At 39.5% G+C, this 22,198-nt stretch overlaps 1 protein-coding gene across 1 annotated transcript in view; it reads left to right on the forward strand.

Moving 5' to 3' along the window:
• Positions 1-22,198, forward strand: part of LOC142384396 (uncharacterized) — a 56,175-nt gene that overhangs the window by 10,871 nt on the left and 23,106 nt on the right. Inside the window, exon 10 of the mRNA XM_075470606.1 lies at positions 3,566-3,678. Coding sequence (XP_075326721.1) covers positions 3,566-3,678 — 113 coding nt within the window. The remainder of the gene's footprint in view (positions 1-3,565; positions 3,679-22,198) is intronic.

Genomic DNA, 22,198 nt, shown 5'->3' on the forward strand with positions numbered 1-22,198 from the left:
TAAGGAGCTTTGCTCTTCTTCTTTCTATGAATGGTACAAATGTGTGATGTCATGCATTCACACAGGCCATTTTGATTAATGATTGGTGAAGAGGCTCATCCATCTCTTGTGGCTGTCTACTGGGCTGTCAATCAGCTGTCACCTCGGTGTTGGGCTTAACAATGACACCCAACAAAACATGTCACGAGCTTGTAATGCTGTGCCGTTTCCCCTACTTTTAGTCTAATCCTATAGTGCAAGTTTGTGTTTTTTTTTGTCTTTCTTTTTAGTGTCTGTTTAGCCAAACTTAAAGTATTGGCAGATATGAGTGCTATTCAGATATTAATGCTTATTTCTGCAGTTTAAACTCTTTATAATATCAATTTTGGATTTTGTTGATCAAGTATATGAAACATGTGTATCACAGTAGGATTATTGGCTTTGTTTATATGTAGAAAATGTAACGTTTTTACTGCAAATGAGTCAGACAGTTGTACTTAATCCCAATGATCCTGATTTTGTTCATATGAGCAGCATGATTTAGCCCCATCTGTTTTGTGTTTGTTTTCCTTTAGAGATGCAATAAAATAGCCATTTCTCTTGTTTATTTGTCATCATCTATAGTTCCTAATGTCATAAAACCCAATCTGTCTGGAACGCAGTAGTTGTATGCCTCTGTGACAATGATGTTAGTGCACTGGGTTTGATGCACACCACATTTAACTGAATCAAATATACAATAAAGTCCACAAACCAACTAGTTCTTCTCATCTAGTTTATTGGTGAATTGATCCCAATTCTGAGAATCGACTTTGACGTCACATTTAATGTTATACTTAACTTTAGTTACACTTTACAACCTTTCTCTGACTGATTTACCTCCTCATTTTAAAGTCTACTTTTCATCGTGTTTTATTGCTGTTGTTCCCAGGAGTTCTCTCTATATCTCACGGTACATCACTGTAATATCCATCCATCAATCTATTTTTTTTTATACCTGCTTAATCCAACTCAGAGTCCAGGGTTCTCATTTCTTTTCTATGTCCCCTTTCTTCCTCTATGAGTCCATTAATTGATTCATTCATCCATCCTTATTGTCTCAGTGACACTAAGGGTGTGACACATCATTTGTTTACTTCTCAGTGAGAAGACGGACTTCATTGAAGGCTCTCACCCCACCACCCATCATTCAAACATTCAAATGAACTTATATCAGGGGTTATTGAGTAAACCTTTTTTAAGTTGGTGGTGTCTGGATTTCAGAATCTGTTGCAGATTTTGCATCATGTGTCCTCATGAAATCAGATCCCAGGAAAGAGTTTTTCAAGCATATAATGTCGTACATCAACAGCACGTCACTGTGTCTGAGATGCTGGCTGGCTTTGTTAAGGAACTGACAGCAAACCCAGACAAAACCTTTTACTGCGCATAATTCAGACGTCTCCCCTCCCAACCAACCAACCAAACACTCACTTTCTCTGTTGCTTTCCTGGAAGGTCCGGCCCTGTGATCAATATAGGGCGCACCATACTGGAAATGCTATATTTGATTTATTTATTTAATTTTCTTGTTATTTTGCTAAATGTGTTGCAAAACAGAAAAATATAGGAATTTTCAGAAGATGATTAGATAAAGTTTCTTAATAATTTCTTATCTATTATTGTGATTTATTTTTTTCTTCTTTTTCTGAGTTCATCTGCGCATAAAATGATTAGTTTTGCCTTTAAATTTAGTGCCTGTCAGTTTGAATACACCCCACTCCTGAGAAGAATGTGCTCCGGGCTTCTGACAGAGAGGGCATTATTACTGCCCCCCTCCTTAAAGGATAAGACCGGTTTTTTTACATTGGGCCCTTGATTTCACATTATAACATGATGTTCTACTCACCCCTGCTTGTTGTTGAACATTTGGAGCTGTTCCGAAGATATTCGCGAGGCGTCTGGCTGCTCTCTTGAGATATTCGGCCATGAAACGGTTTCCTATGGGCAAGCTTATACAGGCACAAACTATGCTGTTTATAATTTATTAATTACTGTACACTAGCACTGATAACGTGGAGGTGCGTCGCTTACTTAAAAAAATCCAGGTTATTGTAATTTTGATTTTTTTTTTTTTGTCGTAAAGTGGGTGTTACTGACTCCTCGTCGTGCTACTGCCACAGACAGCCCACAGACCTGCTGCCTCTTTATTCATTCGGCTAAAATTCAAAATTAGTAACCCGGATTTTTTTTAGTAAGCGACGCACCTCCACGTTATCAGTGCTGGTGTAGAGTAATTAATAAATTATAAACAGCATAGTTTGTGCCTGTATAAGCTTGCCCATAGGAAACCGTTTCATGGCCGAATATCTCAAGAGAGCAGCCAGACGCCTCGCGAATATCTTCGGAACAGCTCCAAATGTTCAACAACAAGCAGGGGTGAGTAGAACATCATGTTATAATGTGAAATCAAGGGCCCAATGTCAAAAAACCGGTCTTATCCTTTAAGAGTGATGCCCTCTCTGTGGAAATGGGGAGAGCAGTGCTCAAAACATGGTTGAAGGTGCCGAACAGAAGACAGTCGGCCGTCGCGTCTGGAGCATTTCTGAACATCTGTCTTCTGTATATTCCTTACGCCTTCCCTGTCGTCGCTGTCGGACTCTGGTTCCTTCTCCGATTCACTGATTCTGTGACCCCAAACACACTCTTCTCATTTGCCATCTTTTTTTTCTTTAACAACGTGCCTTAAGACAAACTGATTATCATGACCTAAAAGAACCTCGCTCTGTTTGACATTACCAAAAAAAAAAACAGAGTGCACATGCTGCTTTGTTAAAGTGTTTTAAATGACACGGTCTTCCCGTTTCCTGTATTCTAAGATTTCCACATTACCCCTTCTCCACCGGCCAGCTACGTCTTCTTGTGCCGGTGCAGATTTTCTGTGCAGGCTGGCAGTTGGGAGTTGTCTTTGTGGTGTGTTTAAGTGCTATTTTGTTTATTCAGACGAGAGCCAGGAGGGGGCCGCTCGTCACTGCTGGCTCTTCATGTCAGTTTGGTGTATAAAAGAAGAGCTACAAAAAGGGAGAGTGTAGGCCCAACCTCCCCACAGTCTGTGGCTGATAGCATCGTCCTTTTTCCTTGTCTGCTTTGCTTTTAGGCTCATTCTGCTCAGAATGGGCAGAGCCTGCAGTTCGCTCACTAAATTATCAGTGTGCATGACCTATAAACCCTTAAGTCTTAATAAATTTAGTTAGTTCAGATGTGTTTTTCCTGGAGATCAGTCACGGGAAATGAGAGCTGTGCAAGTTTTTTTTCTGTCCATGCTGTAAAAAAAGTAGCAGGTTTGTTGATTTGCCTTTGCCTTGCTGAAGCAACATACTGTCCGGCCCAAGATCAATCCAAATAAAATTTTAGTTTCTGTTTTTTTTTTTTTTTTTTTTTTAAATTCACTGAGGTTGCAATTCGATCATAAAACGGCGTTTCTTTACTTTCTGTAATATCTCATTTGAATGATCTTGCCTTGCGTGCACAATATACATTTTTCAAAAACAAATTATTGTCCTACCATTGTATGAAGTGTTTCCTTCCCACTACTCGTCCATCTGCAGGGCCCAGTACAATGTGTTGGTTCCAGCCTTGTGGAACACTGAGGTCCAAGACTGGGAGCTTAAATGTATGAACAACCTGGTGCTGGATGACAGCCAGCATGGACCCAAAGCAGGTAAAACACACACACACACACACACATACGAAGTATTGGATCTTAAACAGAGAGATGGGAACATTGGAGACCACTCTATAGACGCCTGCTCATTCAGGCTCTGATATGCACATACACTGTTGTCCCCCTGTCCAAACTTCACTGTGGATGATGGTTGAGTGAGGGAAGACCTCACCGATACGTCCCTGAAAACACTTTTCCAAAACAGATGAACAGTTTCTGCTTGTTCACCCGTATCGCTTATTTTCCTACGTACCACCTGCTTCTTTGCATCTCTCCATGTTGTCTTTTGCTGTTTAGCGCAAAGTTCAAATCAAATCAACCATAATAATTTAAATCTTGTTTGGATACTGAATGGAATCCGTCCATCAAGTTTCATAATCTTCCCAAACAAATATTACTTGCTTTGAAAGTAATTTCTTATTTGAAACAATTGAAAGCTGTCGTGATAATTTCTGGAAAACTGCCTGCTGATGTTTGTGTCAGTTTATTACAGGTTTTTGTTTTATCATAAAAAGGGTGCTGAGGTCTCCGACAGGATGAAACTGAGTGTGTGTGTCCTCTCACAATCCAAACATTTTTGTATGCGTTTTGCTTGATTGATGTGCCACAATCATAGTGTTGTAGAGGTGGCCTTTGAAGAAATTCTTTATTTCCTGCAAATTCCATAAAACACACAAGCTTTTCTCAAAGAGAACAAGTACAATTCTCTTTGGTACCAGAGCTAATGTGTTGAGCTAATCTGAAGGCCACATGAAGTTTGGAGGTCTCTTGATCGCCTCCACTTTGTTATAATACCACTGACAGCTGACTGGAATATTTAGTTGCAAAGAAAATTCACAACTGGACTTGTTGCACAGGTGTTATCCTATCACGGTACCACACTGGAATTCACTGAGAGCGACCCATTCTTTCACAGATGTTTGTAGAAGCAGTCTGCATGCTTAGATGCTTGAATTTCTACACCTGTGGCCATGGAAGTGGTTGGAACGCCTGAATCGAATTATTTGGATGGTCGAGTGAATACTTTTGGCAATATAGTGTATGTTAAAGCTGTGCAGCCACAAAAAAAACACTGTCTACAGACTGAGAGGTCATTTTTTTATGATACCAATCTTTAAAAGACTGATAGTTGAGCTTGTGTAATGGGCTCCTTGTGTTCATACACGTGTGCCTGTTGTCACCCCAAAGATCAAAGGAGCAGTTCTCTTTTGAAGGTTATTCATTCTGTCAAGAACTGTAAACCCCTCTCCACTGGAGTCTGATCCTCACAAAGGACAGATTGGAATGCAGTTTTCTTCGGAAAGTGCATGTGAGTGTGCACATATGCTCGTGTCGGTTGGCGCATCCTAACGGGCTTTTAGAAAGGCTAAAAAATGACTCGCATGTTGACAGCCGCAGGGCTGAAGAGGGAAACATAGTTGGGCGTGTTTGTCTTGGTTTTCTGTAGACTTCTCTATACCTTCAGGGGTCTGGCGACTTTGCAGGGACAAAAATGATGCACTCCTCAAGTTTAAAGTGATTTTTGAGGCTCTAAAAACTGCATGTAAGGGTTGGAATTCACTAAAGCTAAAGGGTAGGCGCCCTGTGATGGACTGGCGGCCTGTCCAGGGTGTACCCCGCCCCCCCCCGCGACCCGACCGACGGATTCAGCAGGTATAGAAAATGGATGGATGGATAAAGGATAGGCATGCGTTTGTGCATTTAGCAGAGAGAGGGGATCAAAGAATTAGTTCAGTAAATAAGAGTATTTGAAAAAGAGTGGAAAACATGAGAAGTTTTACTTTCAGGGCAAATGGAAGTCACAAAAGTGCGTTTCATGGTGAGAAAAACCCATCAACATGAGTTTGTGTGTGAGCCAGCCTTTTTAAATGTGTGTGTGTGTGTGTGTGTGTGTGTGTGTGTGTGTATCAGATGAGACATCCTTATTTGCTGGCCTGCCAGACTATGAAGCCCTGAAGCAAGCTGGGGAAAATGAGCTGATTCACTGGCTGCCTCTCCAGTGCAGTTTCATTATTCTGCTCCACTCTCACACTTTTACTCGCTCTCTGTGTTAGTCACACATACCCTTATTAGTTCAGGCTGTTTACTTTTGAAGGGCTACTTTCTTTCATTTCCACATTGGAACACTGTCCGTCGATGAGTGTCTTTGTGAAAGCATTTCTGTTTTAGATTGTTAGATTCCTAATAAGCAACCTGAGGTTTATGGAGGTGACTTGTGTGTTTTTACTGTATTCGTTATAGGCACAGTAGGTTTTTAGCCTTTTATCACTAACGCTTATCAGGAAGATGCCTGATCAGCAGGGTTGTAGACAACACTGCTTTAGTAAATGTTGCTTTTTTTTCTGTACATCAATGTGTGGGACTTATTTGAATAATCTACATCCAAATAGTTTTAATTTGCTGTTTGGGGGTCTGGGTTATGGACCAAGTTCCTTAATCATTTGTAGATGATTTTAATGTTCAAATGACTGAGCTGCACAATTGGGCACCTATCAATGTGAGTACCTCAGCTTACATCACAGGGTTTAATATCTGCCAATCACCACGCAGAGCTGATAAACTAAAATCACTAATTGGTTGCTGGATAAATGATCGATGCACCTCTAGTGGCAACGTAAAAAACCTTGTTGCTGAATTTATGAGCAAATTTGATTTATTTTCTGTTTAAGGCACTGGGTGTGAAGTTAATCGTTTAGGAAACTATGACTTTTTGATGATAAATGATGGACTTGTCCAGATGATATTAACTTCCACTGACTATTTCTGACAGATTTAAACTGACGATGATATCCCATCATCTATTCTACATGTTCTCTGTTTGCTGATGAGGATTACCACAGTCCATTAAAGGGGATCATTTATTGGCTGTGTAAATGGATTGATGGAAGGTTAAGTGATCCAGCGTTAAGCTGACTGCAGGACGCTCTGGTTCATTACACTTTGCTAGTGCTGTAACGTTATCGCTCTAAAAATAACTTTTTATCAGCATTGATAAATGTTTATATGTAAGTTCACACTTCACAAACTAATTTGTGTTCACAGTTCATTTGAAATTCTGAAGTGGGTTCACAGTCCCAAAATGAACTAATTCGGGTTATATCTATATTCTCTGAATACGTGATACATAGTGTTATGGAGTGTAGATAAATATTGTAATGTAGTTGGTGCACAGCCTACTTTATTTGATAATTTTGCACACCGATGAACGGATATTAGCCAACAGAAGCCCAGTGACGTACGCTTCAGTCTCATGATAAACACCACAGCAAAATGTCTAAAAGAACCTCAGAAAACCAATAAGAAGCTGTGTGGAGAACCAAATTATATTTTCAAGCTTGTATTTATTTAAAGAATATTGTGGGGCCTTGGGTGAATTCCTCCCAGACTACTCATAATAAGTGCTGAGGCTTGCACCGTAGACTTCTACCTCCCCCTTAAATAAGTCATTCAGAGTTTCTCAGTGCAAATGCATCAGGCAGAGGAGTTACCTTCTGATGATTCTCATTGTAAGCTGACAATAAAGTTGCATTTACTTATTTATTATTCCAGTTTTACTGGCCAAATATTCACTTTTTTTTAAAATAAGATTTTTTTCTTGGTTATGTAAAGAAGATATTGGTGGTCTCATTTTTAGGTCAGAAAAGCTCATTTTCTGATCATAGTAACCCTCCTTCTCTCTGTGTGTGTGATAGATTTATTTATTTAAAAAAAGTGTTGTTGAATGATGTTGTAGGGTTTGAAATGTGACAATAAGGTCTCTGGGGCCCGTCCAACAGTCTGAGTCAGCATTTAAGCACCGAGTTGAAGTGACTTTAAATTATGCTTCGTCAGGCTGAGAAGGGCTGAGAACACAAAGATGTGTTCTTATGTCCTCTACAGGCTACTCACCTATTGTGCACCCTTTGTTTTCTCTACCCCTCATCTCCTTCCCCTTTCTTCTTTACTCCCTCTTTCACCCTCATGTCCTTCGCCACTGCTATATCATACTTTTCTTTTCTTCAGCTCTCTCCTTTCTCTTGATTTCATCATCTTCTCTTCTCTTCTTTACTTTCATTTTCCGTCCTTTCCCCATTTTTCATTACTCTCCTTTTGTAGTAGCAAATGTCACAGTCCTGTTCTCCTCGGCAGGCTCCCATGATACCTGCACTATTTTCTTCCAGTCTGTCTGCTGCTTGAGCCTTAATGCAGTGACTCAGCATTCATTTTATTCAGTGCCCCCAAACAACCTCCTACGGCCAGTGGTGCATAACTTGCATAAATTTTACCTTTATCAGACTACCAGTCATGTATAAACCTGCAGTGTCATTTGCTTTAATGGACAGCACTGATGACCAGGCTGAGATGCAATTCAAAGATAACTGACAGGTAAGCAAACAAGGCCATGAGTAGTTTTTTTCTTTTTTCTTTTTGCAGTAAAAATCTGAGTAAAGGTGTTTGAAAGTGTGGAGATGTGTATGTGTGACTCCTAAAAGATACTTAGGCTATTTACTTTTCTATTTACTCATTGTTAACCAAAATGCTGTTGGCACAAAACAGCTGTACAAGGCTAAGTATGAAATGATTAAATCCAGTACATTTCTTTTATTTTTTAATTGTGTTAGAATTTATAAATAAAAGAAAAGATGTTTTACCCACTCCTTGAATTAAATATAGCACACAGAAGACACCCACTGTGATAACCAGTTTAACATTTTATTGATTTTATTGCCATTAGATCGCAAGCTTTAGTTTACTGAGCAAAATAGAACAGAGACACACCGATCTGCTTTCTTGATTTCTGGTTTGACCTTGAATATTTGCCAATACCAATATGTTCCCCAACCAGAGCCACTTTATCTGAACTGCAATATTAAAATAAGATCATCCTTTATTTGGTCTCTCAGCAGCGAGAGAATAACGGCAGCATAACAATTTAACGCACACAAAACAAGATGATAACTAAGAATCAAACATGCATTTAAAAAAGCCTCATAAACAATAACAGTAGCATCACAAAAGGAACACCTTTTTCTCTTTCTGGTCCACCTGTGCCATCCTACGAGCATGCAGAGACGGCAAACTTCTGTTGGACCTATACTCTTCACCCAGAGGAGGTCCGACTTAGCAGCGTTCTCCTCCCTGGTTACATGTGACACTGAGAAAGGACTGCAGCTTCATATGTCAGCCTCCACCTTCACACAGCTGTCTGAGCACTGCTCATCTCCACACTTGAGAGACCGTAGCATTAGAGATGATGTTAATCCTTCGGTCAGAGGTAAAAAAGGGCCTTTTTTCTGGTTTTTGGCGAGTTACACCCAATTATATAGCCTTTGTTTAGCCCAAGTTTGTTTATTTATATGCAGAAGCACTTTTCTAAAATCACCCAAATCATTGTAGAATGGTTCATTTTCTCCAAGTATAGTTATTTTGAGAAGAAGAGCCAGATGTGAAACTCCAAAAATAAACCAGGGCATCCATCAATGTGCCTTTCTATTCCCCATCTGTCTTCTTTTACCATAAAAGCAGTTGCTGAGATTGTTATATGACAGCCAGAAGACACGTGGAGCCACATGAAACCCTTTTACAGCAGCAGTTTATCACATACTCTAAATGAATATCATGTATTACATAATGTTTCTTTGCTATGCGACAATCACTTAAAGATAGCTTTCAGGCTTTGGTTAACTTGAACTACATATTTGTGTTATTAACTTTTTGGAAACTTATTTAAAAATATTTATGCAATATGTTTTTATGTGTTTTTACATGTTACAATCAATTCATGAGTTATCAGTCATATCAATCAAATTCCTTTGATCCAATGCTCAGCCCTCCTTTGGATCTAATGAACCTCTTTTTGACCCAGAAAAGAAAAAGAAAACGTTAGATAAAGCAGAGATTGTCTTGTTTGCTGTACTTTGATTAATATAGTTGCATATTTTATTTTTCTTGTGTTCAGTGAACTTTGTGTCATATAAAGTCTTCAAATCTCTACATTTTATCCCACCGCTCACACCTTTTTGACCTCTGTCCATCTGTTATTTGGCCCACAGACTCACTGCAGTACTTTATGTATGTTTGTGTGTGTGTGTGCGTGTGTGTGTGGGGCATGACTGCATCTTCCAGAGTCACTTTGTGAGAACAGTGACACCATTTGCCTTCTCTTTGCTCTTTGGTTCATGATAAATGATTCAGGCACTGAATACTAACTTTAATGGCTGAGTGTCCATCTCTGACGAGAATAACTGCAAGTGTGTGTATACATAAAAGGTAAATGGCATTGGTTTCATTATTAGAATGACCACACACACCAACAAACACATTACAAGATGGTACAAGGTATGTGACGAAGGATGTTTTAGTGGTCAAAATGTGGAGTTTGTGACCTACAGAAACCAAAAGATGATGTCATTGCTGTTAGCAGCTTAAGGTTCCTGTGCTGCAGGTGTCGCCAGCAGACAAAGGTCACTGAGACAGAGCAAAATATCCACAATGAGGAGCTGCTTGCAACAGTCTTCTCTTCAAGAAAAAACAGAAAAACCCAACCTTTTTCATCATAGGAGCTGCTGATGTAATTGCTTTGCCATTGGTGCATTTTACCATCGGTAACAAACATTTTGTTTGTTGATTTTTCAAATGAAGGGGCTAGAAGAAAATAAATCTGGGTCATCTTTGTTGATCTTGTAGTCTTAAACCATGGTTTGAATTGGATTGTGTTCATTAGTCCCACAAGAATGTCACCTCTGACCTTTGTTAACACTTAGCCTACATATGACCCTTTAGATTGGGCCAGCTTTCTAGTAAGCCTTTCTGTAATCCCCCCCTCTCCTTCTCCATTTGTTTCTGCTAGTTTAGGTGGAATGCCACCTGCTCGGTCAGCCTTAGGGCCCTGGCCCACTCCCATCCTTAGACGCCTACATTGTGAACAGAAAATTTGCCATTTAATTTGGTTTCATACTGATGTTCAAGCACAAACTCGCCTTGAGCCTGTTGAATTTTTGTCACAAACAATGCTACAAAGTGGATTTTTTTTTTTATTATTATTATTTTATTTTTATTTTTTTAATGAAATAAGCAAAAATTCATTGAATCATCAGCACTGTAAAGCAGAGCAATGTTGACCGAGATGTTCTGACAAGGTCTTTACCTCAACCCCACTATGGCGAGATGTTTGCAGGTCGGGGAATGTTCAGTAGGCCTGTCTTCCTACTTTTGTTGACCCCAGGGGAAAGGGATTTATTGTTGATGGTAATTGTTTATCTGGCAGTTTTGTTCTTGCTACAGGATATTATTCATGTAGTGGGATAAATACCTTCTAGTTGGGATCTTTTAACATGACTCTAAGGTATGTACAGTACTATGTCACAAATGCCATTACATCGAACCACACAGTTGGTCACAAACCTGTAGCAACAAATCAGACAACAGCTGCTGTAATTACCTTAGACTTCACCGGGTTGTTGCAGTGGTTGGACGTTAATTAAAAAAATATAAATATTGAGGATTCTTGTCCTTGTTTTTGCTGGTTGTGTTAGCATCCATGGACTCATCGTGATGTCATGCTACGGCTGAACCTAACTGAGGCGCTACACACTCTTCTCCAAATATTCCTTCCTTTTCATAAATCCATACATTGTGTCCGTATTAGTTGTCAGAAATTAGTTTTGTATTGGTTTTTGCCTCACTCGTATCAACAATGTGTGCACATGAACCACTTTGACCACCTGATCTAGGACTGGTTGATCCGCTGTGTGTTGACTCCACTCACTCTACATCATGAGCACAATAATTATGCAGATAGTTGCACATATGAACCCCAACGTAGTCTTTTAAACAATTTCTCCTCCTCGGTTTTCTAACACTTTCCTGGTCAGTTTGGCTGTCCACTTGACGATAATGGAACCCTTCAATCCTTCTTCACATGAATAATTGTGTATTGATTTGGTGTGTCTGTGCATTAAGAAGGGAGGGGATGGTGTAATGTGACTGTTTGTGTTAGAGGGCTGATTTTTATTTTTTTTATTCTCTTTGTTTTGTGCTGCAAGTAGTTCAAAAGCAAGAAAAGGTTTTCCTTATTTGTACAGTCAAAATGTCAGACTGAATGATTTGCCAAATATACTTGAGTGACCTTCATTTTCAATGGGTGGCCTTCTCAAGTTTTAGCATTGTGTAGGACAACTAAGCTTTTTATTAACTGGTCTCTTTACCAGTGTTTTTCTCTCAAGTGTGAAAATGAGCAGTTTTTAAGGAGTAAAACTCAACAGGGAATTTATAACTTACTAAATTAGAAGCAGGCATCTGGTTGGGAATTTGATGCTTGGTGGTATAGAATAGAAAAATACTTTATTCATCCCCCAATGGGGGAAATTCAAATTAGTCAAGAAGCTCAAAAAATTATAAATATTTACAATGATTGTATATTTGACAACAATAATAATAATAATGCTAATAATAATAATAAATGACTAAATAAATCAATTGCATATGGTATAATTGTATATGGCCTAATTAGAATTATGAGAAGTATTCATTATTTGTGATATTATCGTGTTAAATGAGGGAATTGGAAGCTGTTGGTGGGAGGGGAGATGAGAGCTGAGGAAGACAAAAGGAAAACCGTGTTATCAGATCCCTGAACACTTTCCTCCAGGTCAGACCCTGAAGGTTTTCCTGCCAACGTAATATCCTCTCTGTATGTGTGTCATTGCTGGTGTTTACATTGCTCGCTTTTGCCTTACTGATACAGCTTTCTCTACCTTAGCCCTGTTCAACTATTACTCTCTGTGGAGCTTCTGTTTCTATCCTGGAGTATTGCCATATAATTGAGGTAAAAGGAGGCCATATGTATGCTGAGTATGTTAGGTGTGGGGGGGGGGGGTGCACTATAAGTGGTTATACATGTAAGTAAAAGGTCTGTTTATGATCTGAGATGGAACTCAGCTGTCAGCCTTAAGAAGGGGATGTGCCATATGAATGATTAATGGATTGTTATAACTATGTTTACTTTAAGTAATATCTAGGGCATACATTGCTCTAGAGGTTATGCTGCTTTGCATACACTTATACTCATATTATTGTCTTTTATTTTATCTGATCTTATCCGATTTTTTTTTTTATTTTTTATTTTTTCAAAGTGTGGTTGTGTTTCTACTCTCCTTATTAAACAATATCGGCAGCATTGCGGTAACATGAGTTTCATTGGGCTCAATTTCTGTCTTTACAACCTGCCACATATGTGTGGAATATTGAATTGTTACACCAGTGTCTCTATTATACGGTCCCTCCCCGCTTCTTCTGTTTTCCTAACTATTAAACCGCCTCTCTCAGACTCCTAAGCCTTGGATTTATCAAGAACCGTATGAAACTTTTGATTCGTCTGAGCTTTGTGCACAATAATAATGACTGAATATGTGCATGAGCAGGCCCGGTGTGTCTCTGACTGTCATCAGACACCCATTAACTCCTGCGTGTATTCCCATCCACAATTTAATACCACGTTACTCTGAGAGCTTTTCCTGTCTGTCAGTTTCACTCAAACAGCAAGAGCACAAAAGCAAACCACCAGAATAATTTAGCTGCTGTCTGCTTTTGATTTAGAAGAACATGTTGTCTCTGAGAAGAGAAGTTGATCCCATCGGGTTCTTAAGTATTATTACTAACCCAGGCTGTTATTACAAATATGAGCGTGGGTGTAAGTGTTTGACCAAAGATCTTACGTTTGCTCTAAAGGACTGCGTGAAAACGTAGAAATACAAACAGTTTTGAGTCCTTATTATGGTGATGATTGAGTGCTTTTCTGCTGTGATGCTCTAGAGGCCAGATTATATATTGTCAAAATCTTTTGAAATCAAGTTGATGGGAGATACTCACAAAGAGAATTACACAGGTTCAGGCACCACTTTGTCTTAATGTCTTATGAGCCTCCCTGCTTACATTAATCCAGAGAAGGATATTAGTTACTCATGCTTTTAAATCAAACGTAATGTGTTTTATTCTAAAGAAACCCATTTTGATTAAGACGATAACTGTTGGGGTTCTATGTTCAAATTAAATGCGGTTGATGTTTAACCAAAGTATTTTTTTCTGTCTGTCCTCTCCATTTGGTTCTTCTGGAGCATTTTCCATATGGCTGTGTGACACAAACCTATCAAGCCATTATGTTCTTTAAATTATGTTTTTTATGTACAGTTAAGATGAAAGAAGTGATGGATGTAAGCGCCAAAAAGATTCAAGCGGACAGTTCATGCTGAAATCTGGTTGGTTGTAACAAAAGCTAGAGGAGCAATCTTAGCGGGTAAAGTACATGAGGACAAAACCTAGTTATTCACCCGTCATCTATGCATCAAGAACCCTTATTCATCACCAGCTTATAAAACTACATGGGTAATGGATTACTGTGGGAGATTGAGAAGTGCAGTGTAAACCTCTCTGGACTCAGGGGCCTGTGACAGAAGCCATCACTGAGTGGAAGTGTGCACTGTAGTCGGACTAATCAGTATTGTAGATCTCTGGGAAGAAATGGATGGCAGGTACTCGAAACCAATAAAAAAAAATATATATATATACATTTTAAAAAAGGACCATCAAGACCCTTACAAGCAAGGCAAGGTATCTTTATTTATATAGCGCATTTCATACCACAGGCAACTCAATGTGCTTTACATAAAGACAAGGCATTTAAAAGAACAGCATAAAGCAGCATTAAAAACAAGCAATTTAAAGAGAAAAAAAAATAGAATAAAAATTAAAGCAATCAAAGAGGGGAAAAAGAAAAATATAAACTCAACCATAAGCACACCGAAAGAGAAATGTTTTCAACCTGGATTTAAAAGTGCTTACAGTTGGGGCTGATTTCAGTTCTGCTGGTAGTTTGTTCCAGTTGTGTGCAGCATAACAGCCAAGCAACAACTTTAAAACGCTGGCTCTCTGACAGTCGGAGTTGTATCAATGCTCTTGGTAAAGCTTGTTTACATTCAAGCAAAAATGAAGTTGATTGATATTTTTGTGCAGCATGTGCTGCCTTAAATAAATATTTTCCAATGCGTTTCATGCAGTTTCAAAAAGACGATAAACAACCACATTCTGCACACGTTACACAGGAATGGCACAGGCTGGCCGGTCCCCATCCAAGAATGTGTCGAGGAATTTTGAATCAATAAAGTTGCATTGATGCCCTGCACTTTTACACTCTTTATTAATTTAGATAACTTGATTTGGGTTGTAAACACAAACAAGCAGTATTGGGAAAATGAATAAAAAAACGGTTAAGCGTTGATACTGGCTAACTGAATATTATACAGATATTGGACGGTAAAGCTAAATATTTTTGTATATTTGTTTTTGAGCTGGGTTGTCTGTACTGATCCAGATCGTGTTTGTTTGATTAATTTACTGATTAGAAAATAAATCCAACACAATAACCTCATTGATTGGTCTCATTTGAGTTTGTACGGTAAGACCAGGTTTTCCTTTTATTGCCAAATATGTAGTCAGACCAGTTAACATTGTTCTTTTCCAGCTGCTGATATTTGTGTGTGTGTGTGTGTGTGTGTGTGTGTGTTGTTCCTGCACACCTCTTGGCTTCAACGCTCCTGGAGCAGAATTTGCTGAATGCTTTCTTTCTTTAACCTCTTTATCTACTTTCCTCCATCTGTTGGCCTGTTACTGTGCTTTGGCTTAATGATAATTCTTTCTCATTTTGTTCCCTCGTAAACATGCCATTACATGGAAGCACACATACACTGAAGACTTGTATTAAGGTATTAAGACTTGTATTAAGGTTTGTATTAAAAACTCAAGAAAACTAAAACAAACATTTCAAGTTTTGAAACCAAATGGTTTGGAGACTGTCGGTGCGCCTGTTGGACTGGAGCTTCCCGACCGTATCAGTAAGACCAGAAAGATCATGTACAGGAAGGTGTTAAAGGTGCAGTAAAAGAGTGAGGAAAGTGCTGTTTTAATTGTTTTGTATTTTTCTATCTGTGGACCATGAATTCCCTGTGGAATTCCCCTTCTCTCTCATAATCTTAGACTTAAGTTTATCTCTGTTTTTCATTCGCTTTCATGCTTCCTCCCTTTCTTGATCCCTAAAGACTGAATAAATCATTTTTAGGTCCTTCTTTTTATATTCTGCCACGGCCCGGTGTAATACAGCATTAAAGGTTCAACACATGATGTGATTTGCTTACATAAATTCTGTTGTTTTGTTGTTTTTGTTTTGGATCACTTGATCACTCATGATAGTTCAGTCTATTTTATGCTGTGGGAGTTTTGGGGAATTTTTAGAGGGCTGCTGAGGGCTGTAAACTTTAAACAGCTTTGATGTCGCTGATGAGCCAGACAGATAAATTGTGTACGTGTCCACATTTCCAGCCTGCATCAGTTGGCAAAGAAACAAATGCCTTTGTTCCGTAATCCAGCATCTACCTCCACTTGCATACGTGGTCGTTGCTGGACATATAGCCCCCCCCCCCCCCCCCCACCCGTTGCTCAAATCATGTATTTTGCTGTGGAGTGTATGAATAGTGCAATAACATGGTTAAAATCTTGGCTAGCGATGCGGATCTTTGCCGTCTTTTTGCTTTCCAAATGAACAGATTTATTTAAAAGCTCAGCCCTGTCTTGCCCCATTGTGCAGCTCAACCATGTCCCAGAACACTGCATGATTGAGATTGTTAGACTGGCTTCCTTTTACTATTTTTATCATTACTCTATCCTCCTCTCCTTTAGTCTTGGTTCATCACGTTATTCTAAGTCATTTAGATTTTTGTGGGAAAAGTAGTCAGATACCACCATTTTGAACTTTGGGTGAGGCTTTGACCCAACGGTGGAGGGATTCATCCAGGAATTCAATTAATTGTCCATTTTACATTTGATAAACTTCGATGACTCGTGAGCAAGCAGCTCAGGCAGAGCCAAATAGTTCCCATCAGCCATCCACTCTGAGCTTAGCTGGTAGCTCAGTACTTTAGTTGCTGTACCTTTTTGTCATGCTGCGATCTAAGATGCTTTATAAGAAACTGCACGAGATTGTGGATAAGAAAAACATAACAACATTTTGAATTATAAATGGCCAGTGCCAGCTTGTTAAAAGGTCTATACTTGGGCACAGACTCCAACAGAATGGGTGCAGATGCTCACAGTTTGCAATGAAAAACATGTATTTGTAGCATAGTGTGAAATATCACATGCAGTGTAGTTTCCATTTCTATTCTAAAGGTTATAAAATATATTTTCAATTGTTCTGTCTGTACTTCAGACTGGATCTATAATTAAATGTTAATTGTCATGTTGTCAGCTTATCGTTACATAAAAAAAAAAATTTGGATATTCAACCATTGGTTCTCAGTTTGTTTTTTTTTTCCTCCTTATCTGACCTGTTTCCTTCCTTTCTGCCCACCACCTCCTCTTTTTCTCCTTCACCTTTCACTTCTCTGTCCTTTGTAATGCTTTCACCCTCGGCCTCTCTTTCTTTCCAGTAGTAAAGAGCTTTAACTGTCCATGTTATCTCACCAAACAATGTGTTGTCGTAGTGATGGAATGACTGCAGGCTGAGTCATAACCAGTAGGCTGAAATAAAAAAAACAAATGCCTGATCCGGGTCTTATTCTCACTGCTTCTCTGATAAGGACATTAAGAGACTACGGCATCTGTTTTAACCAAGGTGTCGGCTCATATCTGAGAATCTGCTTCGGCACAACTCGCTTGATAAAGGTCTCGATAAAGTTCAATATGTAATTAGGATATCTTTTTTAAAAACTTTGACATTAACTGGTTGAAAGGACAGAAATCATTTCGAGTTCTGACCTCCAGTAAGACCGACTCCAAACAGAGTTTTCTTCCATGTTCTTGCCTGAACATGACTCTCTGAACTATCTGCCACCACTTTTTCAACCTGTTCCCAACATGCTAAGTTATTATCGTACATGATGTGATTAATCAAGAATCTTTGTCACTATGCAGGCATAATGAAATTTAGTTCAGAAGCTCTTGGCTTTGGATACACAAAACGATATAAGGCACACAGTATAAAGATATCTAAATATCTGGCTCGATTGTTGTGTGACTATTGCACATATTACAGCATAAGTAAGTCAAATAAAAGTGCAGTGCGAATCTGCAGGGGTTTATAATAATCAGTCTATGGGTGGGGGTATGGGGTGATGGATTTTACAGCTCGATGTTAGACGCCCATGATTAATATCACCATCATGCAGACCATTAACACGGTGGCCTCCCCGCTCTCCATGATAGCTTCTTTGTGGTGTTTTTTTCTTCTGTCCTTACTTTTCGCGTGTTTTGTTTCGTTTCGTTGTTGAATGTGTCGCTAAAGTAGTTTGCGAATGCAAACTGAAACAGTTCCCCTGGAGAAGGGCAGTTATTAGACCAAAATTCGAGGAGGACCGTTCTTAGAACTGCGTTCTTAGAACTGCTCTGTCCGAATGCGGCTAATGACTCCATTAAGGATTAATCTTGTATATCTATAAGAATTGATCCTCCATTCATTTAATTTAAGTATATATGTGGGATTTTTTTTAATGCAGCTTCAGCACCAAGTGGCTTAACCTCTCTTAGCTACAGTCACCTTTTGATTTGGGGCAGCATCTTACTTTTACTTTACATTAAGCCATTTTTTATGGCCCTCACTAATCCTGCAACACACTGATTATGTCTGTCGTCAGAAGTTTGGATCCTGGTCACTACTCTCTTTGTCTTTTTTAATTCAGGACAACGTTCACTTAAATATAACTTTATTTTGCCCTCATGCTTCTTCTTTTTGCTCACTATCCAGTCTGTTGGACCATGCGTCAGCTGGATGGAACCTTGAATGTGCTTATTATTGCTTTGTAGCCACCAATGCTGTGATGTGACCTTGGGTTATAACGTTATGGAGATTAATCTAATCTTCAGAATTTTCATACTTACCTGTTGCATGTAGCTCAGACCAAGTTTCCAGTCTGTGACAGCTCAGAGGGTCTCTTTCAGCTGTCACACTCGAGTTAAAAACGTGTGTTTTGAATACGAGCTGCGTTGCAGCTTCTCTTGTGCATTTATCTTGGTTTTAGGTAAGTAGGAGTGGAATGTATTGGTCTCTGTGCTTTGCTTCCCTGGAGAAGTTTTCAGTCTCCATTACTTTTTCCCCTCTCTGCAAATGATCAGCACTTCAAAGGTGCCGTTGAGCAGTGTCAGTGATCTTCCAGGCTACAGGATCTGCTGACCCCAGGCTTACATTAGAGCTTATTCAGTCTCGGCTACAGGTGTGCTGCCCCGCCAACTCCCAGAGGACATCCAATGCTTCAAACACACTAAAATACAACCTTCAAAAGGCTGTGAGTCATCAGCATTAATTCTTGGACATTGAGGAATCAGCAGAGCGCTCTGTCATCCGAAACTGACTTTGAGGGAGAGAGATGGAGAGTGGGCAGAAAAACACACACTGTCATTCATACCTTCTCATTATACCCCTGAGTCATAGAGAAAGCCTGGAGCTGAACTCACAGACTGTAACATTAGTAACTGTTCTGTGTCAGTCAGGAGTTTCACCACCATATGTTTTCATTTAACGGCTACAAGTTGCCTCATCACTTTGTGGTGTGGCGTATTTGTTTAAGATGGATGTAATCCTGCGATATGTTGCTCTGTTGATGATTACAAAGACCACATTAGCTGAAGATTAAGCTGTCGTACTGGTTATTTTTATATATTTTGCTACTTGTATTAGTTTAAATATGTAATTTTCAAAGGCAGTGACTCTCTGCCTTTTCATAGCAGTGTTTCAGTTCAATGTGACCTGAAAAAAAAACTGTGCTGAAAGAGCTCCATGTGTGTGCTTATGGAAACAGCATTAAAGACTAAGTTGGCTGTGTTACAATGACTGAACAGAATCCAAGATTGAATCTTTTGAAGGGATTTCTTTGATTCTGAACCAGTGTCCATTGAATTATAAGTTTAAATAAAGTTGTGTTCCTCAGAATATTAGGGTGATGATCTATGACGAAGAGCAGAGATGGGAAGGAAAGAACCTCACATTAAGCTGAGAAGTTATTTAGCTCATCAAACACTTAGTTTCAAATGTAGTTGCCTTTTATTTTTTTTATTTCACTCTGGACTACTGACACAGTTAACACATTGAATACCGGCGGTGTTTACGGAATTATGTCGTAGTATCCCAGTGTTCTAAACCATTTTTTGACGTTTTTTGTATAGTCATAGCATATTTTGTGATAGGGCCACTGAAACATGTTATGGCTCGTTTGAAAGCTGAGACTTTAAACTCTTTGTGGGTCAAAACTGCGTGTCTCTAGGTGCCGCCATTAGCGAGCTATCCTTAGCTAAACCAAGGCGGGTATCCACCAAAATCAACAAAAAACTGAGATATCGGGGCTTTTGTGAAACGTGCGCTCTTTCAGCCTGTCGCACTTTAGATACTTACATTTCCGGGTCAGAGGATTTGCGTCGTGTCGCATGTTGCAAAGCTAACCTGTTCATAAGACCGCCTCCTTAGACTTGTCGCGTGTCTTCTTCTCCTTCTTGTTGTTTGTTTATGTTACTTTACCGCCACCCTCTGGAAACCGACACGTGCGATTGGACAAAATGCGGAAATGCACAACAATCAATGCAGCGTTATCAAAATTGTTCTTGAGTTGACGCAAAGCCATTGGCGTAATGATCAAAATGTCCAGATGATGACACCAGTTTTTGACTGCCATCTATGTCAGTTCTGTTCATCACATAATTACAAAAACCATACAGAATGTATAGATTCAGATTCCATAAAAAAAAACGTGTTTTTACCATTTGGGAGCCAACGCATGGGCAGTAAAAACGTAGTTTTACGTGACTTGGGAGTCAATGTGTTAAGAAAACACCTTTATCCCCAACAAGTAATCCCTGGTTGTTAACATTTCCTCTCCAGTGGAAGCCATTAGCATCACCTACAGTAACTCTCTCTTATTAGGTTTATGCAAAGCTGCCGAAAGAATCTGCTGTGAAATACCGTCCTAAAATCCAGCCGAGTAGAATGTTACACATTCTAAACTCAATGTTGATGTTTCCTCTGGTATTATAGAGCGAAGCTATGAGAGCTGCCGTTCTCTCTTCAGGAGATGATGGGCTTTCTATCCAAATGTTCTATACGTTTGCAGTTTTAAAACTCCCAATGCTTGGTTTGCTCCCTACTTTTCATCAGTGCAATAAAACTCATTCATGTTCCAGCATCTTCTTATATTGGTTCATACGAGGAGATGGACCTGAACTTATCTCCAACTCTCCTCAGAGGTTACTCCAGGCTACTGTAAGTGGGGCCAGATAAATCGTAAACTGGGCCTTTTATAGATCATACCTTTCGGAGGTGTGAGTGAACCTTTCCCAAATATGTGTCAAGATTAGCTCTATGTGCCTCTGATCCTCCTCCAGACAAGCAAGTGTAGTTTCCCAGATGGGTAATGTTAATATGATAAAGCGAGGTCTTATCTGGCACTTAATGTATCTTGTGCTGGTCAAAGTTGTTCTTTTTCTTTCGGCTGGGGAGAATCGATGTCTAACTGCTGGGTGGCAGCTTAGCGAGGGTAGAAATGCCTGCACAAGACTTAGCTTCAGCCATAAATCACTCGAACACACTCGCACAGCCGTTCCAGCCTACTCATTACAACCCTGAGTCATGCTGGAGCTGCGCAGGTGAGCTCACCAGTGTTGATACATCCGCAGCCTGTTTTTATGTGCTTAATGAAAACGTACAAAAAGAGATGTTTGTTCAAGGCTGTGATGTTTTTCAGTATTTTTATCATGAGTTTACAACATTTGCTGTGTTGGACACCACTGATCCATGTGTAGACTTTCATCACAGCTAGTCATATTCTTCAAAAGGAAAGTCCTGTAGTCCATCAGTTAACCGCAATAATGAGAAGGCAACGAAGCACTAACTAAAGCTTTCCAAACTGGGTAAAGGGAACTAGCCATTATATTCAAGAAATAAAACGGCACTCTGCTACAGTAATGTAATTAACTTGGTTCCCAACCAGTCAATTACTCTGAAAGCAGTCGCAAAAAGAGTCAACAGTGTTAAACATCTTGTCAAACCCACAATGCCAGAATAATTTCCCCTCCTAATTTATTTCAGACAGTGGCTGAGCTAAAGCTTTCCGTTTTTGTCCTGTTAGTCTTTGGGTGGTTAACAGGAGGCATGCCGTGACACATCAGTGTTTTGAATTTGGTTGTGGAAGGGGACCTCTCCTTAACTGATGTCTGACAGTGATAGAGATAGATAGGATGGAGGGAAGGAAGGAAAGAGACATGAGGCAGAGGCAGAGGGAGAAGGAGAGCCATGGGCTATAGGAGGGGGGAGGGTGTGTCTGGGAAACTGAGTTGTTTTAACATCAAAGATAACCCTGCTCAGGATTCTCCAAAAGCCTTGCATTAGGCAGTAGACACGGCACTTTATCACTGGCTCTTCCTGTTAGGCAGAAGCCTCATCGCTGAAGCTTGTGCTCAGTCAGTGATATGTACTCTTACAAATTAGAAGCCTACATTACCCCTGCCC

Source organism: Odontesthes bonariensis, chromosome 7 (genome assembly GCF_027942865.1).
Source record: "Odontesthes bonariensis isolate fOdoBon6 chromosome 7, fOdoBon6.hap1, whole genome shotgun sequence".
NCBI classification, from domain to species: Eukaryota; Metazoa; Chordata; class Actinopteri; order Atheriniformes; family Atherinopsidae; genus Odontesthes; species Odontesthes bonariensis.